The sequence below is a fragment of the Silurus aristotelis genome, assembly GCF_946808225.1.
Source record: "Silurus aristotelis genome assembly, chromosome: 8".
In the NCBI taxonomy this organism is placed as follows: domain Eukaryota; kingdom Metazoa; phylum Chordata; class Actinopteri; order Siluriformes; family Siluridae; genus Silurus; species Silurus aristotelis.
The window spans coordinates 3,818,229-3,846,222 of NC_139581.1; the positions used below are offsets into that span (position 1 = coordinate 3,818,229).

Consider the following 27,994-nt stretch of genomic DNA (forward strand, 5'->3'; position numbering starts at 1 on the left):
GCAACCATTGGGGGGCGCTAATGTCTCACTGCAATCTCTCTCTCTCTCTCTCTCTCTCTCTCTCTCTCTCTCACTCTCTCTGTCTGCTCTTTCCATCCATCATCTTTCCCTCAGCCTCTCAGTTTACACTATGACTTCTTGTTATTCCCGATATATAGGATGCAGCCTTGGACATCACACTTTCCTGCGTCATGTAGGAGGCACTAAAAATAAATCTCCCCGGACTTTTGCTCGTCTTTTTCCCTCCCTAGCACTATGAACTACCTGTCCTGCCCTGTCCTGTCCTACCTTTTTGTCCCAGAAAATTGTCAGAGAACGAGTCTCCCCCAGTGTCTCTCTGTATGTTTTTTGTAAGTGTTTTTATGCAGTAACACCGCAGGCCGTGTCTGTTTCAGTGCACGTGAGTAATGATGGAGTCATTTCTCAGCAGCTATTCACAGTTTTAATGAAGGGAAATTACTGAGTGCACGAGGCCTGTATGGGTGTGGTGGGCTGAGGGGGTACAGGAACACTAGGGAATGAGAGAGTTTTTGTTTGTTTTTTAATGGATTTATTTATTGATTTTTTTTTTTTTAGGTGGTCCCAGAAAGAAAGGAAGGAAAGAAAGAAAGAAAGAAAGAAAGAAAGAAAGAAAGAAAGAAAGAAAGAAAGAAAGAAAGAAAGAAAGAAAGAAAGAAAGAAAGAAAGAAAGAAAAGCAAACAAAAATTATAAAAAAAACTTAAATATCAAACAAGTCTTAAAAATAAAAATATAAAAGTATAATAGATGCATAAAATAGCAATACAGTGATTATTAATATTATTATTATTATTATTATTATTATTATTATTATTATTATTATTAATGATATTATTTATTTAAAATAATTAATTATTATTATTTATGATATTATTTATTTATTTAAAATAAGTATTTATTAATAGGTATTGTTATTATTTATGATATTATTTATTTATTTAAAAGTATTGTTTTTTTATTATTATTATTTTATAAAGCTATAAGTGACCCTTAGAGAGCAGTTCTGTCCCTCACTGGATCGCATCCCAGCGCAGCGCCTCCTCAGGTGCGCAAACTTGATGCGCCACAGACCCTCAGCGTAGACAACCAAAGTGCTCCTTCATCTCCATCTGCTCCATCATCCATCAAACAGTCCTCTCTTCACTCCTTCACCTTCTCCTCCTTCGTCCATTCTCCACTCCTTTACCATCTCTTTCTCCGTCCTTCCTCCACCAGTCCTTTCTACACTCCTTCACCATTTCCTCCTCTGTCCTTCCTCCACTCCTTCACCATCTCCTCCTCCCTCCTTCCCTCCCTTCCTCCTTCCTTTTAGCTCGAGCTTACACGCCAGTTGAGTGCTGAAGTGCGCTCAGAGAGCAGTGTATGCTCTCTCTCTCTCTCTCTCTCTCTCTCTCTCTCTCTCTCTCTCTCTCTCTCTCTCTCTCTCTCTCTCTCAGCGCTCTAATACATTACTCACACATTTCCCCACACCACAGCACTGCTGCTGGACTTTGGCTTGGACTTGGACTCATCCGACACATGGACCAGATGTTGCTTCTTCTTTTCTTCTTCTTCTTTTAAAAGCTTCTACGCATTTTGGAGTTTGGGATTTTTTTTGCGCTGATTTCCGAAATCCCGGAAACGGACAGCATCACTTTTTTCGCTTCTTCACACGATTTAGTTCAGAGAACCAGGAAAGCGACCGGAGAACAAGATATTTATTTTGTACTATAATAATAAGAAAAAGATCTCCAGTTTTAGAGTTCTAGAGTCTCTGGATCTGGAGATTCTGGTCGTTTTCTGGAGCATCCCTGTTTTCTTGGAAATCTCTTGGAGAAAAATAAACAATAACACTCTATAATACATATTATAATAAATAATCATTCATTTAGGTGTCCGCGCGTGACCGCACGTGTGCCAGCGTGAGGCGCGTGCGTCCCACGTCCCGGTTCTCCGCGCCCTGATTAGGCAGTATGAACCCGGTGCGTGCGCGTGCGTCTCCACCGGCTTTCCTCAGTCCCTGAGCCGGACAGAAAGGACAGAAAGTGTGACACACACACACACACACATACACACACACACACGCACGCACACACGCACGCACACGTGCGTCCACGCGTATACACACGCGCACACACACACACACGCACGCACACGCGCGCTCAGAGACACAGAGAATTGGATGTGTACTATGCCAGAATGGGTCCTTTAGCGTGGTTCCTCCTCTGCGGATTATTTCACTCTCAGGCTGGAGGTAAGTTCATGATAGATTTTTTTCCCTGAACCTCATGCATGAGTTGGACACACGCGCACACACACACACACACACACACACACACACACACCTGGACGGGTTATTTGCTCATCAAACGTCGCAGGTGGTTATGGTGTTGGAGCTGGAGTTGGTCTTGGTCTTAGAGCTGGAGTTGGTCTTGGTCTTAGAGCTGGAGCGCAGTGATTACGCATTTACATTCAAACTTTATCCTTCTTTTTTTTTATTCCTCAAATCTCTTCCCAAACACATTGGCTGCCTGTACAGACACTAGGACAATTGGTCATTTATCGGATTGTCAGGTGCACCATAAACCTTCACAGGTTCCTACAGTGTTGCTCAATGTGCTCCTGGTTTTATTTAAAGGTATATGGATGATGTCCAGCGCGTGCGCAACACGAGTTGCCTTGTTACAGACTCAGATGTGGCTTGTGTGTGTGTGTGTGTGTGTGTGTGTGTGTGTGTGTCTGGGAGTGTTCAAGTGTGCAGCTTTCTCTTCTTGGGCTTAATATAAGTTGTGAAATTTGGGGTGGAAATGTCTGAAGACATTAAAAGGAGATGCGTATTGTAAACACAAACACCTGCTAAATCAACATTTCTAATTGATCTGAACAGGAAACGGGGTCCTGTGTAAAAGTTTATTTCTGCTATAAGTATATATAATGTGTGTGTGTGTGTGTGTGTGTGTGTGTGTGTATATATATATATATAGTGTGTGTGTGTTGTGAACCAATGAACCAATAAGTAAACATGCCCAAATCTCTCATTAAAGCCAAAAAAAAAAAGGGTGTTGCTCTGGAAACAATGAACTCCTTCCCAACATGTTGAGCGTCTCGAGCATCTCCTCCTCCTTCTGCTCATGGAATTGCCTTGTTCCCTCACTCTACTGCTTCTCTGTTTTATCCACTTTCCAATTCTATTCCTCCATACTATATGAGAAAATAAATTTATTACCAGTTTAATAGTTTATACAGTTTATACAGGGATGTAATATCAACTGTTCGGTTTCAAGGTTCAACCATCAGCCGAGACTTTATATGTCGGAATTGGAAAAATCGGAATGTTTTGACGTTTAATTGACAGATTGCTCACGTACGCATCATTGACAAGAATCGCTGTGCACTTCTTTAATTTCGAGGCGTGTATAAATAAAGCCAGATTGATTTTGCGCAGGATTTTCGTGCGTACACAGATTTGTCCTCACTTGATATGATGGATGTGAATCTTTTCCATATTCATCCATTGGTGTCGGAATATCAGGGTGGAAAACTTTTAGGGATTGCGATGTCGCTTCGCAGCTTCAGAATCCTGAGTTGATCGTGTGTGTGGAGTTTCATATGTTTTTTTTCTGCTTCGATATGGGCTTCGTCTGGCTTCTCTGGTTTCTCCAAACTTGCAAAACAAGCTATGGGCTTGATATGCTTTTAGGTGCATATACGTGAGTGCATGTGTGTGCACATGCATGTGTGTGTGTGTGTGTGTGTTTAAAGAAAAAACAGAGAACCTATATATTAAGTGTAATGGACTGATTTCCATTACACTTAACACCAGTCCATCACATCTGGGTTTTCTGGTTTCTTGCAGAACATGGTAGAACTTGCAGAACATGCAGAACTTGATATCTTAGTACTGTATTTAGGTGTATATAAATGTGTGTGTAAGTGTGTGATGGACTGGCATGCCATCCAAAATATATTCCTTTCTCACACCCAGTGTTCCCAGGATTACCATAAGACAACCATAAGAATGAGAATATACATTTTTATTCTTTACGCCTTGGACACACCCTCTCTCTCTCTCTCTCTCTCTCTCTCTCTCTCTCTCTCTCTCTCTCTCTCTTTCTCTCGCTCTCTCTCTCTCTCTCTCTCTCTCTCGCTGTCTGTCTTTTTCTCTGCAATTCCTCCCATCCACTGGTTGCTAGGTTCTCTGAAGGCATGAGTAAGCTGGTGAGTGCATGAATCACCTCACCGAATCATTGCCCTGTTTCTCTCTCTCTCTCTTTTTCTCTCTCTCTCTCTCTCTCTCTCTCTCTCTCTCTCTCTCTCTCTCTCTCTCTCTTTCTCTCTCTCTCTCTCTCTCTCTCTCTCTTTCTCTCTCTCTCTCTCTCTCTCTCTCTCTCTCTCTCTCTCTCTTTCTCCGTCTCTGTCTCTCCCTCCCCTCTCAGTCACCCCTGTGCCCAGCCAGTTCGAGGGCTAATCTCTGGGCACCAAAAGCGAGAAAAAGGCTGAGAGGAAGGAGCAGGCTCTTCTAAAAGAGCTCCTCTTCACGAAACAAAAAGGCCATGGAGATGCATTGAGAGCAGCGTGGCGTTCGGAACAAAGCCGCTCCCGGGCCTGAATGGTCGCGGCCCGTCACAGTGTTCAGGAACGGCGTGATTAATGCCGCTGGATGGAGTGGTGGAAAGTCAGTGGGGGTGGCATTAGGGGAAGAGAAGAGGAAAAATTAGAGATTCAGGGTGGAAAGCTGGTATCGGAGGGGGGAAGCGGGGAGAGACAAAAACACTTGTGTGAACCGTTTACATCGAGGAGTGAGGAGATGTGAACAATATGAAAATGAGTTCATGAAAAGATATGAGAGTCCACTTTTAGTGAGAGAATCACAAAATCACCAAACTTTTGACATCATGAGCTGTTGAATATTTATTTCTCTCGTCATAATCGTGTAGCACAAATGGACAAGTTGCTAGCAATCGGATCAATTAGATGCCAATTAGACATGAAAAAGTCTTGAATATGATCAGCCTCTTTTTATTCATTGTTGCGAGTTTTGCTTTCTAATCATCTCCTAATTAGAACTAGGACACGAATTTGCTCACATTCACAATATTTTCACAACTTTTTTTCTTCTTACGCTATTTAATGCTATTTAAAACATTTGATGCTAATACATCACTCCATCACGGCATGATTTCATAATGTAGCGTTTACACCTCCTGCGTTGATCCATTTCCGGTTGTAAAGCGACGCTTTTCCAACCGTCTCCTCTGGAGAAGATGAGCTGTAGGACGCCAGGAGATGTGAATACCCTGGTGAGATGATCTCAGAGTGGCACGCTGTTTCTCTGATGCCTGAGGCTTCAGTTCAGCTCGCTCAGGTGAAACCTGAGTAAACCCCACTGTTTTTTTTTTTTTGTGTGTGTGTGTGTGTGTGTGTGTGTGTGTGTGTGTGTGTGTGTGTATGTGTATGATGTGGCATGGTGTGTGGTTGTGTGAGTAAACAACACATCAGTAGCAGGAAAGATGAACATTATGACTCAGATTTTTTATAGCTCATCGCTGTTAAATTTTCAATTGCAATTGGTTGGAATTTTCCGGAACAGCAGCTCTGACTGTAGCACAGCTGGAAACCACATGTTCGTATTAATGCGTTATCGTTTCTATAGTAACAGCTCGTTCACACCGTTCGACGTGTGCGGTTTAAGCACGTAAAACCACTTCGAATGAACTTAGAAGAAGGAAGTAGTGGAAATCGCGTCTTTTTCGCTAGTTAACTGCTAGCACGGTTAGTTTAGCTTTGCTAATCTGCCCAAGCTGAGTAGTGCATTATGTCTACTGTCTTGTACTACTGCTTAGCTTGAGCTTAGCTTGTGTCCATGTGGTTTCTAGGTTCTCTGGCTTTTTCTATTGTTAGGGGCTTGATCCATTACACCATGAGCAAGTTGAGTAGTGCATTGTGTATTTTTTTCTGTTGAACTACTAGCTTGAAAAGTGTTAGCAATCATAATATCTCATTTGAATTCTCAACAGACCACGCCCATAGCCACACCCACAATTATAAGAACCAAACTACAAGTATGAGCGTGCTAGCTTGAGTCTAATGTACACCAAGTTCCTGTTTGTGAAAAGCAGCTGAGATCAAAATCACTGGGGGGAAAAAACACCACCCACCAAGCATTTGACATTACTGATTAAACAAACAAGCAAAGAATAATTGAGGGCAAGCCACAATTAAAGCGGTCACGGCGTAAGAGCTACACCGAGCCTACGGTCTATCCGGATCACTCAGAATCCGAATGTGGTCCGGTTTGTTGAGCTGTAATTGTCTTTTTCTTTCCTTTGGAGAGGACAGACTCGGGATAATGACAAACGCTCTCCTAAATCCTTCAGGCAACCACACTGGAGTTTAACTATAGATGTGTGTGTGTGTGTGTGTGTGTGTGTGTGTGTGTGTGTGTCAGGACTGTTTAGCAGCCTGATTAAAAGGCTAAACCATGCTCTCCAAGAGGAAAGCACAGAGAGCTGGTCGAACACAAAGAGAGAAGCGAGTTAGGTGGATAATGATGGGTAAAGTGTAAGGTCAGCGTGTGCTCCTCTCTTATTGTTCGCGGAGTCTACGAGGGAGTGAAGTCCCCAGCAGGGCCGTGCTCTTTCCGTCTCATTAAGCCCGCTTCTTCTTTCTTTTTTGCTTGCTTTCTTTTTTTATTTCTTTTTTGTTTTTGAGGGGAAGCAGCTCCAACGATCCTTAAAAATATGTCTCGTAACGGCTAATCGCTAGCGTCACGCCACAGAAATGCTTCACAAGGACGGTTAATGCCGTTTTATCACGCTTATTTCAGGAGATGACGGAGTCGCGCGCCCGACGCAGGGTTTAATGCAGCTGCTGATTTGAGTGACATTTGAAGGTAGCTATTGTTGGTTAAATTTATGGCCAAGCTCAGCAATGCCCCCAGGTGCAATCCTTTCTGCACCGGACGAAAATGTCAAACGCGGCTCCCAGAAGCAGCGATAGGCTTCTTTTGGAAAGAAAAGCCAAGACGAGAACGAGACATTTTCAACTGCTTTAGCTTTGCTTGGCTGGCACTCAGTCAAGCAAACCAGTGACATTTTCTTCACCGGAGACGCTAATGCCTCGTTACAGAAGCCTGGGCGCCAAGCGAGGGAGGACAAACTGGATCTGTAGCTGTCAGTTATTATTACAGTCATTATTTATTTAACTAATGCATTGTTCAGGAAAACTTCGCACTATTTATTGCAGTCTCATTAAGCCGCTGTGTTTCCCTGAAAGAAAAACGAACCATTGCTCAGATTTGTTGGATTGTTTTTATTGGCAAACAGCGCTCTTTTTCTACTGGATAGTTTGGCTAGACATGATATGGTCATCATGCCAAATTCAATATCAATTATCTTTATCTGGCTTCCATCCCACGCTGCTGTGAGTGTCATTGATGGTGACTAAGACTGCTAGAATGTTCTCATGTTCTCCCCATGTCCATGTGTGGTTCTTCTGGTTACTTTATAGAAACTTGCCCAGGAAATAGTTCCTTTAACTTTACTAATCTACCCAATCTATCTATCTATCTATCTATCTATCTATCTATCTATCTATCTATCTATCTATCTATCTATCTATCTATCTATCTATCTATCTATCTAATGCCACTAAGCTGCCACTTTTTGGGCCCTTAAATAAGGCCCCTAACCTTGTAGGTTCCAGGGGCGCTGTAACATGTTTGACCTACGCTGTAACCTAAGCTTCCTAACAACGCTGGCATATGCGGAAAAAGAATTTCACTGTGCTATAATGAACCTGTGACAAGTATAAAGCACCTTTTGTTCTTTCTTTCTTTTCTATCTTTAAGTCCTGGACAGGCCACACCCACTCGCAAGTTAATAAGAAAAAACTACAAGCATAAGTGTGAAGGTAGCTTGAGGCTACGTCTAGAGTAATCAGAATAAATTAGAAAACGTGACATTTTCCCAACAGTTGCTCATCCACACCGAAATGTCTGAAAACGCTCACGTCTCTGTACGCATAAGCAAAACGTAAGACGTTTCAACCCGCGTCATTTCCGTCTGCCGTTTATTTACTTTCCGGCTCTTTACAATGTCGCAGCAATAATAAAAAAAAAGGGTCCTCGCAATCGAAAGAATCGGTTTTCACAGTTCACACTGCGACACGAAAAAGGCTTTTTCATTGAGTGACAATGGCATCCCTGTGAGGACGGAAAGCCAAAACGGAGAGCAAAATATGAGAAGAAAAATTTTCAAACACAAACATATTAGTGTGGACATGGCCTGAGTTGGAATCTCCAAATTGTCCTTAGTTATAAACAAGGAACTGTTTGTGGCGTCCTGTCTTTCCCCGCCTTCGTTCCCAGTACTCCGAGAATCTGAAATGAAAGATTTACTTGGCTTAGAATCCAAAATAGCTGCTTATCTAGGAATTTTCGGCTCTTTATTAAAACAGTGAGTTTGAAGTAATGGCGACACAGAAGACGGAAAGACTGCCAGCATTCAAACAATGTTTCAAGTTTGAGTAGATGCTCAAAAAAAGAGTTCAGGAAATTTTCTCTGGAAGTCCCCAGACCAGTGAACTAATCCAGAATAATTAGTTTGCATCGAGAAACTGAATTGATTTGCTCTAAATCGACTTACTTTCAGAAAGTTCATCATTATTTTTGCTCTGATTCGTACGCTGTAAATGGGTAAACAGGTGTCGAGGTGTGTTTCTATGATGACCAGGTGTCGACCCATGTTTCATTTGAACTAGAACCTTAGAAAAGAAATGTAGATTCCAAATTATTGTTTAGGTTCGTAAATTAGAAAGCTCAGCTGTCTTTCTTTCATGTGTGTGTGTGTGTGTGTGTGTGTGTGTGTGTGTGTGCTGTTTGCTGTGTGTGAATACGTGTATAGGGGAGGAATGTAAGGCCAGCGAAGCCTCCACCTGAGAGAGAACAGATATAATAGGACACGGTGCCCTGCCCCCACTGACACTGTTAATACCCCAGTGTTCAGACCCTCAGTGACTACACACACCTGTACAAACACCTGGGAAGGGTTGAGGAGTGAGCTGTGGGTATTCATACAATATGAACCCACACCCGCACACACATACACATACACACAGACATTCATTATACCTATGCACACATGTTAAGGTTGTATTTAAATAGGCTTTAACACACGTGTTTGCTTTTAATGATTAGCTCCTCAATGACAGATATACAGTAAACATATCAGTCAGGGAACTCGGTTTACACCCAACACGAACGCTTCATTCTCTCTTATTTAACCCAAGGAAAAAAATAACCAGAATAATGAGGAAGAATCCGTGACAGGAACCAAGACTCAGGTTTTGGAGGTTTTCCATATGGAGGAGTTTAGATACAAAGAACAGGAGGATAGGAGAGATGTAAGCAAAGGATGATGGAGGATAATGATTAAAGAATTGGTGTTCGACATTTCCTAAATACATTTACATTCACAGCATTTGGAAGACACCCTTATCTAGGTAAACATTAGCATCATTTTAAAACTTTGACATTTTGGATACGATTCTAGAGTCTCCCTCCGTCTTACAGAATGTTACCAGGTAAAGAATTGGCATTAGATGTTTCCTGAAAACATTACACTTAACATAATGCCAATTTCTCAGACTTCCTTCTCCAGAGAAACTTATATATATTCCCATTTATACATCTTAACAGGCAATGTTTAAGGGCATTGTTTAAGGGCCCATCAGTGGCATCTTGGGTATTCTGGGATTAAAACTCATGACTACTCAAACAAAAGTTCTTCATCTTAACCACCAATATACCACCTTACATACTGTACGGTGAGAGAAAAATAGCATGATTTGAAAACTTTCAACATGTTCTGTACAATCCTAGTGTCGTCCTCCGTCCTGGAAAATGTTACCAGGTAAGAATTAAAGAATTGGCGTTAGACGTTTCCTCAAAACATTTACTCTAGGAGACAACTAGCCTAATTTTTAAAACTTTCAACATTTTCAATACAATCCTGGAGTGCTCCTGCATCCTACAAAATACTGCATTCAACTAAAGGTCTTTACTTGTACTTCATGAACTCTGACTGAGGAAAAAAACAAAGAAAATGCTCCCCAACCCCTAGATCCTGAGGGTCTCTTCAGCCCTAGAGTTCAGCAAGTGATGGCTGGTGGAAGCGTCACAGATTCAAAGAATACAGCACTTCCCCCATTTAAATCACATGTACTGTGCTTATATACACACATGTATTAGGTTTTAGGTCAGTCAATATGGAAACAGTGACTTGTTAAATTGAAAACGCTGACTGAATATACATCACTTATTATAGTTAGCTGACTAGTCGCTAGCAAAGACAAGCAGGGCTTCAGAGGGCTTTTACGTTGTAGCTCTAACACTGCTAGCACTTAGAGTTTGTAAATGACAGATTTCGCAAATGACTGGTGAATATTTTGCCTATAAAATGTGTTTTTCTGTCCTCGCATTGCATGTTAATGAAATTAAAGTGTTGCTAGCATCTTCATTTTCGGTTTTATGTGAAATCCTGAGGTAAATGTGTCTTGCGCTAGCAGGAGAGCTACATCATTTCGAATACACAACTCTGACGAACATTAATTTTTTCATTTTCTAGCTTCTTGTCACTCGTCATCACGTCATAACTAAGGAAAAAGACATTTTAATGGTGGTTGTTATTCGTTAGTGTGGGACTATATGGACAAAAGTATCGGGACACCTGGTTTTTCCAATCATACAAGGTTATTCTCAAAACTGTTACGATAAAATTGGAGGCACACAGTTGTATTAGATGTCTTTGGCTCCAGTAGCATGAAATTTTCCCTTCACTTAAACTAGCAAACCTGTTCCAGCATGACAATGCCCCTGTACACAACTCCAGCTTAATGAACATATGCTTTACATGGGTTGAAAGTGTGTGAAAGAACTCCTTCTATAAAGCTTTTGAACACCTTTGGGATGAATTGGAACACACCCCAGGCCTCCTCACCTCAGCTACATCAGTACCTGACTTTACTAACACACATGTGGTTTAATAAACGCAAAATCTCACATAAATCTCCACAAAATCTAGTGGAACATCTTCCCAGAAGAGTGGAGGCTATTATAACAGGAAATAAAGCTATAATGTGGAATGTGGTGTTCAAAAAGCACAATATGAATCTCTTGGATATATAGTGTATGTTTTAAAAGCTTAGGAAAATGTTTGTCTATAAGGGTTTGAGTCTTTTTTTTTTAGTTTAAACTTGTTATCCTCCAGGCGCTATGAATAAAAAATAAGGAGCTCCGAATATAAAATCTTGCCCCTGGTTCTTAAAACTACCGTATCGTTCAGTTTTTTCTAAATCCCTACTCTTGAATCATGCAAAAAAAAAAAAAAAAAATACCGATACAGCGTCCTCAGCTAAACCGAGTCAGACTCGTGGGCCGACATAACGATACAAAGGAAACCAGCGGGAGATGAACGTAAAGGCCAATTTCTCTGGGCTTAGATAGTGTTGGCGAGATAGCACACTGGCCTTATCTCCCTCTTCATGTGGCATACTACCAACTCGGGTTCACAGAGGCAGTGAATTATATACGCTTCGCCTCGCTCTGCTCCCTGCCTCAGTTTGCCCTCCGGTTGGTTCTATCTGAGCAGTCCTGAGATAGGGAGGATCTGTGTCAAGGTTGAGTGACTCACCACAACACAAACAGGATAGAGTACACACAGTGAAGGCTATCACTGGGTTCATTTGGTGTGTATGTGTGTAAGTACACAAAGCTGTCCATGGTGTATTTATTTTTATTCGGTTAACATGCACAATTAGGTCATAAACTCTCATAGAAATACTTAGACATTGGAGCTGAAATTGTTTAAGAGCCTGTATGCACAGTTTTGTAATTAATGATGATCTGGAAACCAAGTCTGTTTCCTAAGGAAATGCAAGATTCGTACCAAGCACACACACTTTCACACACTCATTTACACCCAAAGGTAATTCAGGATTTCACCTATAAGTTTGCTTTTAAGAGACGAAAAGAAACCAGAGAACACTATGGAACCCCAAGTTCAGGTTATAAGGCAGCAATGCTACATTCTAGTTAGCATGGCTTATAAGTGCACCTAGCTAAGCAAGTCAGGCTTTTATTTCATTATTTTGATCCAAATAAAACATATTGCATGATTTTTCTTTCTTCCAGGACGTCTAATAGGATTTCCAATTCAATTGTGTTTTACGGATACTATAATTTAACATTTCATGCCAATTTATGATCGACTGGCAGCCAGTACAATGTAATTGCAGCAATCAAAAAGTAATCCTGCTAATATGTTTGAAGATCAGTGCTAATACCCAATAAAATAGGACAGCAGTTTCCATTTCCAATGGGCGAAAAAACTAACTTTTCTCAGTTATTTCTTTCAAAATTTCATGACCTTCAAAAACCCCTGCACGGCGCACGTCTGGCGAGCGCAACCTGTCCTGCCTAACACTTCACTCTTTCACCTCGTGCATGATTGATGATTTCGAGCTGTAAAAGTAGTCCAGGGTTTTTAAACTAGTTTATGGCGTGAGTTAAGGCTCGAGGAATTGATTGCTTTCTCATTTCCATTCCATTAGTGCATTAAGAGTTGGGGTAGATGATAACCTACATCAATATCACACATTTCAGTATTGATTTGCTTGTATTGAATGAGAGTGGACGCACACTAGCATCAAGAACGCATGCATTAGCTTCGGGGAATTTAGCAGCTGCCGCTGTGTTAACCTAGCGATACGAGAATCGTTGCTTATTTTCACGCTCAAGTAGATGATGGACGATGTAGGTAGAAAGCCAGATACACTCAACGCAGTGACTCAGTGACTCCACTTTAGCTTGTGTTTTTCTTTAGCAAATAACACCAGAAATCATCGGGTAGTTTTTCTCAAGCCAAAGTCCATGGGTGGTTCAGCGAGTTCAAAGGCTGTGGTTCGGTAATTGACCGAACCACATTGTTTAAAGCTTTTGACATCCCTCTAGACATCATTCAGATCAAATTCTGACAAACATAATGTTGATCCGAAGCCTCGTTGGTCTGTTTTATGGCGAGACGCTACCGAGAAATCAATACGGAATTACATTCGCTGGCAAAAAAAGATTGAATGTTTCAGGAAATGAAGCAAAAATATACAATGGGAACGAACAAAAGCGGTTTGAAACAGGAAATAATGAAAGAAGTGGCAAAAATGTAACACCTTCTTTAAATAAACGGCACTTTTTTTTTTGTTTTCATTTAGCCGATCCTCGTTTATGAATACGCTAACCGGGTTTACGTTTATCCTTTCAAAGATATCGTGTCTGCTTTTAAATATATTGTTCACGCAAAGATTTTGTTTACTCTTTCAAAGATTTTGTTTACTCTTTCAAAACTATTGTTTGATCTTTCAAATTAGTTTACAAAATACAAACACAATAACCACATTAACATCTGCATCTAGAACACATTCCAGAATTCGTTGCAGTCTCTACTTTAAGGTCAGAGATCTGTACATTAAAATCTCATGAGCCAATGAGAGCAAAGCACCAGTAAACTCCGCCCCTGCAATAGTTTACGTGCCAGAACAGAAAATAAAACGAGCATAATTCGTTCTTGAAAATTGCTCGTAGGTCCATTTGCTTGTACGTTCGAACTGATTTTCCCCATAAGAATGAATGTAAAAGCGATTTAACCCGTTTTGAGATCTCATTCGATCGCTTATTTCTGCACTTAAAAAGTATTTGTAGCCTATTTTAACAAACAAATACACCTCAAATTACCGTAATGTAAACATCATTTAACACTTACCCATGTGGTAGTAGTTGATTGCGAGTGTGAGACACACACCATGCTCGTAACCTTCTTGGTTTTAATGGTAATTCTATTTACTTTCATTTTCACAGCACCATCACCGATTTTCTTGGGAGACATTTTTCAAGATTTCTAGTCTTTTTTTTAACTAAAAAAAGTTAAGTTTTTGCTGCATTGAACAATGAGAGCGACCGAGTGATACGTCATCAACTAAGCGACTGATGCGACCCTCCGCCGAAAACGGGGAACCAGCAGCATGGGTTTGCTCGTGCTTTCGATATTTGCGCGTGTAATAGGGTATAATTTGGCGAGCAAGGTCGCTCATATCTCCGTTTGGTCGTACAATAGGTTACTCGTACAACAGGGTTTTACTGTATAGACTCGTAGAGCATTTACAGAAACATTGAAGTAAATGAAGACTCAGGTTACGCATTCATAAACCATGAGGAGTGGAAATGCCAGCACCCCCAAGCTGTTGGGCTCTTGAGCAAGGCCCTTAACTTTCCATAGCTTCAGTTGTATAAATCTGATAAAAGTCACTTTAAATAAGGGTCTCCCAAATGCCATACATGACAAATGTTTTAACAAAGAAAGCTGTTTATTTGAAGCTCGCATTAAATTGTTTTCAATTTCTGAGAGTTTTGACGTTTCTCATGGTATTCTTTTATATTTCTGTTGTATTCTTCAAAAGTGATGTAGGACATTTTCGGCACAAATGTACTTCCATAAAATCCATAATAAATAAATAAAGATCACGATTAAGCTGTTTTACACAATTTTTGGGGCGATAAGGGGGGGGGGGGTGGCTAATTAAGTATACATACTAAATAGAACAATTGCAATGTAAACATTTCACTATATTACATGCAAATGTCCCGAATGTTTAGCTCTAAAAAAATTTTTTTTAAAGATTGTGTTAATGCTAAAGATTAACACAATCTTTAAAAAAAAAAATTTTTTTAGACGTTCTGCTGTTGTAGCTAATTAATCTGAAGGTTTGAGGTAAAGAGTGTGAGGAGTCTGCTTACCATGTTGGCAGCCTCGAAACAAAGCATGTTTTTTCTGAAACACTGAAACTCTTGGCCCTGGCCTGGACTAAGCCTGCTCCTGTGGCTATTTCTCAGTGAAACCACAAACCAACTTCTATATCCTGAATCCGATGTCCAACGAAATACAAACATAATAAATCTCTTCGGTCCGACGTGCGTAATGCAGCTCACGCAAGCAGAGTTTTAAAGATTTTTCGGATTAAATTGCGCTGCCACCTAGTCGTCACTGGCGTCCTGCTGACTTTGGGGTCAAATGCTCACCCAACACTCTGACATCAGCGATCAGTTCACGCAAGCTAAGTCTCCTCACAACCCCTTTAATTATCCATTCATCATTCAACGCTGGCTAACATGGCCACCTAAATGACTCCCTTTTCTCTTTCCTACTATAACCCCAGTCTCATCCACAACCCCATCCACCTTCCACCCCCCCCCCCTGCCCTCCTCTCATTTTCAGTGCAATAAAGGCCGTATTTATTTTTCTCTCTATTCAATTTGCCTGGCTCCAGGGCCATGTGGGTAAAGACTAAAGAGATTACAATACAGGAGGGGAATCAATCGCTGCTTTTCATTTTGCTCAGCCAAGCCCAGCCTGGTGGGACTGTTTAGAGTTGGCCCATCGCATGTAGAGAACGCTTCGGCTGAATCGGTTACGAGGGGCCCAAGCACCTGCTTTTGTGGAATAATCAGAGCTTTGGGCATGTCTGCACACACGCACACACACACGCACACACACATACTGTATATATATATATATATATATATATATATATATATATATATATATATATATATATATATATATATATATATATATATATACATACACACACAACAAATCCGCTTAGACAAGGTGGAAATCCACATTCACACACAGTAGGGAAAATATTGCTCAAGATCATGAGTTGAAATCCCAGCCACACCAAGCTGCCACTCCTGTGCCCTTGAGCAAGGCCCTTAACTCCAGAGTTGCTCAGTTGTATGAATGAGATAATTGTAAGTCGCTCTGGATAATGCCGTAGATGTAAATGCAAATATACAGTATATGCTTACATACTTGAATTCAGCCAGTTTTGCAATGATTATTCAATGCGTTTAACCTTTTTTTTTTTTTTTTATGGAAGGTTGCGAATGATGTGTATGGTGTGTGGGTGGAGCATTGTAATGGGAGGGCGGAGCCATTGGGGTGGGGGGGGCTAACAATAAGTCCTAGCGTTTCAGGCCTAGGTTGCCAGATTGGCTAGAAACAGCCATGTAATGATGTTTTGCTGTTTGGGTTTGCAGTTTGTATACTGAAACCTGGCAACCTGAGTGATTCATTCTGTGATATCTGAAGATGCATTGAGTAAGAGACTAGATGTGTAATCACGTGATGTCATGAGTATGGGTTTGTTTTTGAGTCCAGTTCCTTTTAAGGTTTCTTCCTCATGAAGTCTCAGGGAGTTTCGCCACTGGCTCGCTCATTAGGTATAATTATAGGGAACAACCTTACAGGAACTACACTTATACATTCTTTTTAATAACCACTGTTATTTATCTCTGCAAAGCCGCTTTATGACAATGTCCATTGTTAAAAGTGCTATACAAATAAAAATAAATCAATTTGAACTGAATTAATAAATGACTAGATAATGTGATAAAGACACTGTTACCCCCAACATAAAGCTTAATAGTAAATCAGCATGCAGAGGTTTCTGTTATTTCATCATGTGAAGTGTTAGAACTAGTTATTATAGACCTACTTTAGCTGTGTAATACCTGAAACACACACACACACACACACACACACACACACACACACACACACACACACACATACATAATGTCTATCAACCAATCAGACTCGATTATAAATGTGGTATAACTAGTTTAAAAACTGACCACTGTTGTCATTTGAGCTAAACTGGCTCTTAATTAATATCTAAACATTCTTAAATCAGTGTATATTTTAAGGAAAAAAAGTGAAATACTATATAGACAAAGAAATGTAGACACCTGATTTTTTTTTTACAGCCAAAACCGGAGACTCCTTTCAGAAAACTGCACTATTATCAATGTGTGAAAGTTCTGTTTTTCTTTTCCTTGCGTTAACCTCGGACAGATTGCGGGCCAACTGTTGTGATTTTTCAGCCTTATGCGGTTTATCCCCAAACTGCTACCACAAAGTTGGTGGAACACGATTGTATAGGATGTGTTTGGATAAGATAGCATGCCATTTTCCCTTCACTTGAATTAGGAGACGCAAACCTGTTCCAACATGGCTTTGCACAGTGACTTTGTCATGTTGGAACGGGTCAATGCAGATGTGCTTATCATGAGTTCAAGTGGAAGATCGCCTGCTATAAAGCTCGTAAATCTTATTAAAAATCAGTGGGATACGTATGAACTGCAACCCAGGGTCTCCTCACACTTGGGGCTGAATGAACCTCCACAAAAATCTAGTGGAACAGAAGAGTGGAGCATATTATATCAGGAAATGCGGACAAGATGTGGAATGGGATGCTCAAAATACACATCCCAGTCTTATGGCTGGGTGTCCACAAACTTTTGGGCCTAACGTGTACATGAGCGAGGAAAATGGTCTTTTGGAGATGCATATGAACTGGCTGGAGCTGGACAAGTGGGTAGAGGGTGGAGAGAGCAGTGGAGTGAGCAGTGGAGTATGCACTCCGGAGTGCAGTGGTCCGTTGGAAATCACTTGATCCGCATCACACAGCTTGATGTGCCTGCCAGCCGCTCTGACAGCAGCCCAGCGTGAAAGCGCACTCGGATTCCTCACGCTCACCCGCTCTGACGCCGCGGCAGCAAAACAGCAGGACAACTGACTCGCTTGCCATCCTTTCTTCTCCAAACTTCTTATTGGAGTTCAAACTTCGGACAGATGATTTCAGATTGGAGATGGAAGTAACGGGGACACACACATGACACACACTCTTGTACTCTCCATTATGATTGGTCAGTTTGGTCAGAAGGTGTTGATCACCTGCTCCTATTTCTGTTTCTATAGTAACGGTGCATTCACAAATGTTGTGATTGATTGTGAGATGTTTATTTTTTGAACATGTATGGAAGGAGTCTCCAGTTTCACTTTCGAAAGTTTTTACCCTGATGGCACTTTATGGTTACCATTAAAGAACTTTACAATTTAATTTGTTTTTCTGACTTACATTATAGCAGCAATAAATTATCTGTCCTTTATTTTTTTTCCTCACTTTCTAATCAGAGAAACCAGAAGTTTCAGAAGAAAAAAAACGAAAGACTTCTAAAATAAAACTGCACTTATGTAAACTTTCAAATATTTTTATTTTTTCCAAAGGATTGGTAACGATAGTGTGGACGCGATGCGTTTTTAAGCGAAAATCCAGATTTATGCGGATTACTGTAGATAGATTGTGGGCCATCTGTCATTACTTTAGAACATCCTTCAACCAATTAGAGTTCAGTATTAATTAGCACTGTGTTTTTGAAGCCTACAAAGTATCCAAACATTCTGTATCTGTGATTGTACAATGTTCACTGTATGAGCGAAAAAATTGGGACACTTCTAGCCGTATGTGGTTCAAGGTTAGAGGCGTACAATTGTATAGGACGGCTCTGGATGCATGAGCATGACATTTTCTCTTTACTTATAAACAAGGAGACCCAAACCTAGGAGACAATGCTATTGCACACAAAGCCAGCTCCATGAACGTCTGCTTTATGTGGGATGGAGTGGAAGATCTTGAGCAGCCTGCTATCCTGCTTGACTTTGCTAATGGCTGAATGAATCTTGAACGGATCTCCACATAATCTAGTGGAACATCTAAAACTTCCAAAAGCATATACCGATGTTATGGTTTGGTCTTTTTAACTTTAAGACTTTTATAGATTGTGGGGCATCCATAAAGCAAGGATTTATGAGTGATTTTATTAATATAAACGTTTGATTTGTCTTTTTTTCTTTTCAAAATAACAAATTTTAATCACCCTCCAACCTAACAAAACCAAAAACTTATATTAAGCTGAAGTGTTTGCTGAGATTTCTCCAATCTAATCTTTATTTCTCTGTCCATTTTTTCCCGCCTTTCTCTACGATGGCGAAGCAAATGAGCTCAGCGCTTTTCCCTGTTGTTTCTGCGCATAATAGCCATCGCTTATTCTCTCATTAATATGCGGCGAAAACACAAGCGGCCTCTGATTTAACCAGCGTCTGCATTTATAAAAAGACAGGTTGTTAACAGAGCATGGCTAATTTCTGAAACGTATTTTGGTTTCACGTTACACCGTGCCACTCTGATTGGAATCCCTTCGGACCCCGTTTGGAGAGTTGCCAGGAGTTACCTGATTGGCTTCACACACCCACACACACACACACACATACGTTGACACAAACTCAGACACAGAGACACACATCTGCTTGGCAGAATAAGTGATTTGTCTTTGGGGAGCTCTATTGCCCTGCTGGTGGGATGAGAAGCGGTGCCTGGTATTGATTTGGTTGGTGGGCTGAGAGATATCTCGAGGGAGCCAATAAAAATAATTACAAAAAAGATCATCAAAGCTCAGCAACCTTCTGCCCTGCACATGAATAAATATGTGCTAAAATGAATCGGAAGGGAGCGAGGCTGCTTGTGTGGTCAACGGAGACACACTTTTTGACTGTAGAGAAGGTGGGATGTACTCCTTGTTTCAGATGCTAAAAGTTTTGCCCATTAATTCGAATAGAAACAAGCAGGAACCTGGTCTTAGCATTTGGCGTCCTCTGTGGGACGTCATGTTAACTCAGTAGCTCAGTAGTTAAGATGTTGGACATCTGAACAGAAGGTTGTGAGATCAAATCCCACCAAAACCACTAAGATGCCACAGCGGGGGCCTCGAGCAAGACCCTTAAAACCTGCACAGTTGTATAAATGAGATAATTGTCGCTCTAGATAAAGGCATCTGCCAAATACTTGTGTACTGACTGGGCGTGTATTTACTACTTGTAGGAAGTGGTTATGATGATAGACTTCTGCTTGGAAGGATGTAAGTTTAAATCTCAGCACTAACAGGCTGCCACTGCTCAAAAACTTGAAATTAGATAATTGTTAGTTTTTATTGATAAGGGTGTTGGTCAAATGCTCCAAATGTCTTGAGGCTACGTCTTCACTAATCCGGATAAATTTGTCGACGGCATTTTCCTCTTAAACCGCATCCACAATTTTGTTTTCGTTTCCCAAAAATAGCTCGTCCGCACTGAAACGTCTGAAAAAAAGCTTACGTCCCTGTACTTCACGTGAGCAAATTGTAAGACGCTTTGACGCCGCTGCTTTTTCCGCCTGCCGTTTACTTACTTTCCAGCTCTTTGAAACGTTGCTCCAACGATTAAATTGTGCCATTGTGTTCAAAAGCCTTTGTTTTTGTTTCTGTGCCGTTTTAAAATTTATTGTTGGCAAAAATAAAGTTTTCTTTTCATATCTCAATGCACAATCTTTGACAGGAAGCAAAATCTACTTTTCAAGCCTAAGCATTGGCACAACAAATAAAGCCAAACTGTTAAAGTTGAACAGGATTAGTTGTTTTTTTTAGCCTAGATCTGGATGATTGGTACTCTTGCTCCAGATTGGACTCTATTTTGTCCTGGCATCGATCCATTTGAAGTCTCTAGGATGCACACTAGCAGGCTGCACATTTACATTTATTGTTAAATGCCCTTATCCTTAACGACCAATTATCTCATTTATACAACTAAGCAGTTGCGGGTTAAGGGCCTTACTCAAGCACCTTCGCAACCTTATGATCTGAGGTCCAGTGCCTTAATGACTGAGCTACCACTTCCCACACCTCTCCAACATTAAGTACAGTTTGGCGCTGTTTTTTGCTAGTCTCATCATACAACTAGCATAAACTAGCTTCTGATGAGACATTTGTCCTTTCATGAGGAAGTCATAAGCTGAAATCCCAATGATGCCATGAACCATCTGTGTCCAGGAGCCTGATTGTTCTCTCGAATGGAAGAATGACCTTGTCAAGTCAAATGGTTTTTATTGGGATTCCTCTATGCAGCGCAGCATAATAAATACACACAAATACAGTGCATGCTAACTAGAAATGACGACTGAGGTATGTTGTAAACCGGTGCAAACGATTGTCTTAAAACTGCATATTTTATATCCCAACATTTACTTTTTTTCACGAATGACCTCTTGTAAAGGGCTAAAATTTCTTACTACCCTGTAGGGCACTGAATCCTACACACTGTAAGTAGCTGTGTGGGTTAGTTGTACTGCAGTTTTGAAATATTTATCTCTCACATGAGTGTGTGCTGCTACAAGCAGGCTAATAACGGCTGGTATAAATCTCTGGTGACCTCCTCCACCTGCACCTTACAGTGTCATGCTGTTTGGTTTGAAAGGTGTTAAAGCATTTTAAACAGCATTCTAGACTAGAAAGCATTTTGATTAGTCCTGGTTTGTGTTCTGCTTTCTTTATGTTCACTGGGAAAATAGACATTTGGCTGTTTATGTAATCCAACGGGCTGATTTTACCTTAATGGATAGTGGGCTGCGAAAAGTACAAAGGGACCTATAGGTTTATGCAAATCTACCAGCATAGGTCACTTTAATTGGACAAACTGAGGCTCTTGATTTAAACTTCTACTGTAGGTCATGTTTGGCTAACGGCCATTTGGTATGTATCTATGAAAAATCCCAATGAACCCACACATTTATGTATCACATGGAGAGAAAGTAACACAAACAAAGCACGATTTGCCCTGTTTTAAGAAGCCTGTTCTTTTGTACACCTCCAACAATGTATTCTCGGCGGTCTCCTTCTCCAACCTCATTCATCATCCTTTTTCTAAATGCAAGCAGGACAACCTGATGTACGGCAGATAAAATTAGCCCCCCCACATGCGGCAAAGCAAGAAGTAGCATTGGGACGACATCAGTGTCCTTGACCAGCATGTAAACAATGCCTCATATTACAGCATCCCCCCTGAGGACTCTGTGCATCCATAGTAACCATGTCCTCCTCGAGTCATTCGTCTCGAGTTGGACTTGGAAGAAATGAAAGTACTGGACTACATTCTTTGATTTCGAAATAAAATTTCGTCCATTTTTAAAGCGGTGTCGAAGAGATTGTGCACTATATCATCACAAGATTGGGCTAGGTATCTTCAGGATTGCCAATCCTTGTCCACTCATTGAAAAGAGGATAATTGGTCCCGCTTTTTTTGAGTGATCAGTGGACTTCCTGATCCCTTTGTCACTATCAAGTGATGCTAGCTCTTATCTAGAGAACTGGGCAATTTATTTTGAACAAGTCTAGGCCTAAGATGTGATCAAAAATGTGAGGTAGTCACAAATTTGACAAATCTTGCAGAGAGTACTTGATAGACTGCTTCCATGAACATTGGTATTTCCCCTGGTGGTTGTGTGGTACATATGTGGAGTATGTTTCTGAGCCTAACATGAGTAATAATGTAGGTGTACAATAACAATTGTAATTACAATGTAATTAAATGTAATTCTGTAGTTCAGTGTTTTTGCGTATCTGTACTTTACTGAATTATTTTATTTTCAGATCATTTAGAGAGAAATAAACAATGAAGAAACTCCTGACTCGAACTCGATGCAACACCTGTGGCCTGATTTGGGTGGTTTTTTTAAGTAGTTAAAAAGATAAATAAATATCATTCTATCAATAGATCAGTGTGCTGAGAGTCTTTTTACAGCTGTCTTGCACTGTTTGCACCAGGTTACACCTGATGCACTTTATGTGGCGAAGACACTTGTTTTTGTGGCGCAAATTTTTATTATTTTTTTTATTATGTAGCTTTATGTTTTTAATGTAGCACCAGGGTTCTGGAGGAACGCTGTCTCATTTTGCTGTGTACTGCGTCAGCTGTATATGGTTGAAATGATGATAAAAGCTTCTTGATTTGACTTGATGTAAACTGAGATGATTAAGCAAAGAGTCTTGTGACAAAAATGATAATAGGTTCATTTTAGCCGTAATAAATCATAGTACTTTGGATAGTTTGAGGTTTCAAGTTTTATTTGTCATATGTACAGATGTCAGTGACAGTTTGTACAATGAAATTCTTATGTGAGGCTCCGGGGCAAACATCAGTAATATTAAATATTAAACGTTAAACAGAAAGAAAGAACAAAAAAAAACAAAAAACTTGAATACATTTAAATGCAAATACTCAAGTAAAAGTTTAAAGGAACCCTTTTACTTTCACTGGAGTCGTATTTTACAGAGTGTATCTCTATCTCTAACTCAACTGCATGGTTTGTGAACTTCGTCCACTAGTGTTAGCAGAAAAAAAATGTCAAAAAGATCAATGACCTTTGGTTTCTATCAAGATACCCATGTTGTAGGTTCATCCAGCTTGCAGATAGGTTAAGGGGTGTTTTAACTACCATTAAGGGTTAGGGAGTGTCAACTAGCAGTGTTAGCAAGCGTTTAAAGTTAGGATGTGTTAGCAAGTAGTCGGGGTAAGGGAGGTGTTAGCTAGCGATTTGATTTGTCTGATAAGTAAAAGATTCTAAGCTGCATGAGTCGCTGTACAGTAATGCAGTAACATCTCTTTTTTAATTTCTAAAATGATCAATGTTTTGACCTCACACTTTGCAGACACTCAGAACGTCCCGTTCGTCCTCTCTCGTGATATGCGCTGGGTAGTGGGTGCTTTAACAGAGGTCTAAAGGGGAGTAATGACTCTTTGATTGGAGCAGGCCTGGACTGGAGTGAAGTGCACTCATCTGAGCTGCAGAGAGCCCTTGATTGCCCAACAACCTATGATCATATTAAGAGAGGCCACTGGTGAGAGGGTTTAACATAAAACAGAACGAGACCAGGGGACAGAAAAGTGCTTTTACGGAATAAAGCAAATTGATTTAGCCACTGGCATGCTGAGGAAATATACATTAGCCATTCGATTTGATATGCTACATCCTCATATCTCGGAGGAGAAACAGTTTTGGCGCTGAAGGTATACGGGTATATATTCATCTTTTATATGCAATGCCAGTGAGGTCAGAGCAATCACGCTGAAACAGAGTTCTTTCCATTCTCTTGATTGTTTACTGATAAGTGGGAAGCATTAATTACAGCCTGTGATTGGCTAATTTGAGTGGCTAATTTTAGATTGAACTGCCCTCGTGGGTCGTATCTAAAGGTGCCTGATATAAAAGATAAGGCAACAACATATGTGTGCAGGCATGCCAAGAAAATACACAAATCTGTTGGTGACAGATTCGCCTGGTGAGAAGTACGCTTGGCACAGCAACATCGATTCCTTACACGCTTGCCTTTACCCGTTTTATTTATTTATTTATTTATTTATTTATTTATTTTTTCACGCTGACATCTGCTGAGTACATTTTTTTTTCTCCTGTTGTAGAAAAGCAGCGGGCAGATGGTGGCTCAAGGTTTAAGTGATTAGAGGATGTAGATCGGAATACAAATTGGATTAAACGAAATTAAACTGAGCGAAATTGAATTGCATGGCCAGTGCTGATGTCTTTGCCTCATCTCTGTGAAAACCTCTGCCAGTAACTCAGTGCTGTAGAAGGGAAACAGATGCTCCAATCAGGTAGCCCTGTGTATGTGTGTGTGTGTGTGTGTGTGTGTGTGTGTGTGTGTGTGTGTGTGTGTTTGTTTGTTTGTTTGTGCACAACACTTTGTTCATTAAAGCATTTTTCCTGTACTGGATTCTTCATTTTGACAAAGTTCCTTACATGCTCCTTACAATCTTTCTGCTGAAGAAATAGAGGTATCTGAAGAAATCTCAGTGGCATTTAGTGAGAGCAAAAAAGCAATAAAACAAAGGCAGAAACAAAAACAATTTCTGTCATCTGAAAGGAACAGATCTTATTTAGCTATTACAGTTGATCAAGCCTTACCGAGTGAGGTTGTGAGGAAGACCAGGACCTGGAGGTCATGATACAACATGTGAGCAGTCTCTGGGTTAAAGAATAAACACAGTCAATGGACACAAATCATCTTACTTCACTTTGTGTACAATTTACCAGCTTACTTATCTTGAAATGAGTTTTTACTTTGGCATCGAGTTTAAGGCCTCAGTACACCCAGGGATCTAACAAGACTCTATCTTTTTCAGCTAGCTTTGCTGTGTTCTCTAATGTACCTGCTTAGCCGTAGTCTGTAGAACAGAAAAAGTACAGACGAACAAAGTAGAATATGCTAGATATATTACATTTATGTTTACATACAGCTTTTAAAGAAGCTCTAGCCTTTAGCGGATTAGATACCAATCCATTAGTCACTGTCGCAGTTGTTGAGCCTCACGGTTGCCTGTTTCCTGTCAGTTACCCCACTTAGATAACAGACAGCAGCTCTGATCATTAATCAATGAGAGGGAAATGGCAGGGATTAGCCAAAATTAGCTGGAGTGTGGAGAAGTCACCTCCTCCAAACCAGGGGTCAATACAACGCAGTGAGAGACAATTGACCTTATGGAGTCTTAAAATAAAAAGGGAGGGGACGGAAGCCCATCACGTTCTTTCTCGTTTACTCTACAAGGTACACGTTTTCATTTTGGCTGAAGCATGTATCTATCTTGTCCTGCCTCTTGTTATCAGATCCCCCAGTTAACCAGGATTATGCACAACCAGCATTCTGGCTCTTATCTGCCTGCTAAACAAAAAGTCTCCTGTTTGTAGTTTGCTTTTTCCACAAAGCTCAACCCTCAGTTGCTACGTCAGCAGAACACCTGGTTTCCCAAGGGAGCTTCTCGTCCCTGTTTCGTTTGCACAACTTGCCCCAAGCAAGCTCCTGAACTGCATAATAAATAACACGGATAGCAGGAAATATCTATCCCTTGTAGCATACCTAGCAGAATTCAACTGTATATACTTAATACAGCCAGCATCTTTTATAACAGCTAGCATTAGCTGGACACTAGAGCTTTTTTAGCACAGCTAGCATGATTACACTGTATTTTTATAACACAGATAGCATCATGTATGCTGCACACCTAACATAAATTATACTGAATATACGTATATACCTAGCATATATTATACTGTATATACTTAATAACACACCTAGCATGGATTAAACTGTATATCCGTAATACACCTAGCATTAATTATACTGTATATACTTGATAACACACCTAGCATGGATTAAACTGCATATACGTAATACACCTAGCATTAATTATACTGTATATACTTAATAACACACCTAGCATGGATTAAACTGCATATACGTAATACACCTAGCATTAATTATACTGTATATACTTAATAACACACCTAGCATGGATTAAACTGCATATACGTAATACATCTAGCATGAGTTAGACTGTATATACTTAATAACACAGTTAGCATGGACTACACTGTATTTACATAATACACCTAGCATGAATTTTACTGTAAATACTCAATAACACAACTAGCATGAATTAAACTCTTTATGCTTAGATGCCTAGCGTTAATGATTCTGTATTTACCCAGATACCTAGCATGAAGTATAATGTATATACTTAATAACACACCTAGCCTGAATTATACTGTTTATACTTTACACCTAGCATTTATTATACTGTGTATACTTAGAAGCCTAGCACGAAAAATACTGTATATATTTAAAATCCACACTTCCTCATCTCTCGATCCCTGTTTGCACATCCAGCAAGATTTCTACTGCATATGCTTTACAACATATTTTATAAGAGCTACGTATTGTGTTACACAACATGTAGTATGAACTCTGTATGCAGTGTTCAAAAAACAGCTAAGATGAAGTGCATTTTGTTGCATTAGAGGAGAATATTGCATTTTATATTGACTCACACCCATGAATACACACACACACACACACACACACACACACACACACACACACACACACACACTCATGCATTGGGAACAATGGCCCTCTCCCATATGCTTTTCTAAACTCCTTCTCAGAGTTAAAGTATTCAAATATGGAAAACAAGTGGAAAAGGAGCAACAGAGTGACTGCCCCAACCATCCACATCTTACTGAAGCGTGTAAAGCTAGCATGGCAGCATTAGCCCATCAAGCTAAGCCCCTGTCTTTGGCTGGGGATTTTTACGGGGATCAGGGCCTGCTTTTGTCTCCGGCTCGTCCGAAGTTTCAGTAATGTAAATCCAGGGTGGCCCTTGCCTCCTTATCTCCGGGATTAAGACTCGCGCCACACACTCTCCCACACGCTATTATCATAAGGGCCAGACTCGTAGCACAGCCTGCCAGCATCAACCATACACGAAGCAGAACCATGCAGGGGAAGGCTCAGGGGATTAGCATTTTAACACAGTGTGAGTCTAACCCCTCGGAAGCCCTCTGTCATATGGGTCAGGTCCCAAATGGCCTGCTGGGACACCAGGAATGAGTGTTTTGGGTAAAAAAAAGCTGGAATTGTGGATGACGTAGGAAGAGAATAATACTTAGGATTGACAGGTCAAAGACAGTTGGTGGGAATAGAAGCAGTAGGATTAAAGTGGGGGAAAAAATACGATTTTTAACTAATACGCTATTTATTTATCTTTGTTAGTTAAAAAATATACATTTATTTATTTATTTTAGGAATGTGAATCCGGCCGGACCAATTTGATTTCCAGACAAATTGAAATAATAATTTATATGCGAAAATAAATCTGTTAGTTTTTAGGATGGAAGAAATGAGTAAAACATTTTTACATGATGCCATTTGACAGACGACCTTATCCAGGGCCACTTACAATTAAATCATTTTATACAACTGTGCAGTTGATAGTTAAGGGCCTTGCTCAAAGGCCCACCATGGTGGTGCTGGGATTTGAAATCACAACCTTCTGATAAAAAGTCAATTTCTTTCTTTCTTTCTTTCTTTCTTTCTTTCTTTCTTTCTTTCTTTCTTTCTTTCTTTCTTTCTTTCTTTCTTTCTTTCTTTCTTTCTTTCTTGACTTGATGTTAAGTTATTATGTATTATGGTTGAAACCACATTGTCAAACATTTGCACAGCCCTTAAAGAGCATCAATAATCCTGGGAGGAATATTCAGGGATTTCCACCAGGACTGTAAATATTAATCATCATTAAGGTGAAGACAGTGTACTGTGTATTACGGGTTTTAATCTAAACCACTTAACTGTTGTTGGATAAACTGATGAACAGGGATGTAACA

At 40.2% G+C, this 27,994-nt stretch overlaps 1 protein-coding gene across 44 annotated transcripts in view; it reads left to right on the top strand.

Annotated features, from left to right (window-relative positions):
• The window catches only part of robo2 (roundabout, axon guidance receptor, homolog 2), a 554,737-nt gene that overhangs the window by 317,977 nt on the left and 208,766 nt on the right, over positions 1–27,994 (top strand). For 12 of the 44 annotated variants that reach the window (XM_083547752.1, XM_083547748.1, XM_083547749.1 and 9 more), the window contains exon 1: positions 1,353–2,252. The exons of the other annotated variants lie outside the window; for them this stretch is intronic. In XM_083547752.1, the coding sequence (XP_083403878.1) occupies positions 2,198–2,252 (55 nt within the window). In that variant the 5' untranslated portion in view covers positions 1,353–2,197. Of the gene's footprint in view, positions 1–1,352; positions 2,253–27,994 lie in introns of those variants that run through there. 44 annotated transcript variants of the gene reach the window in all.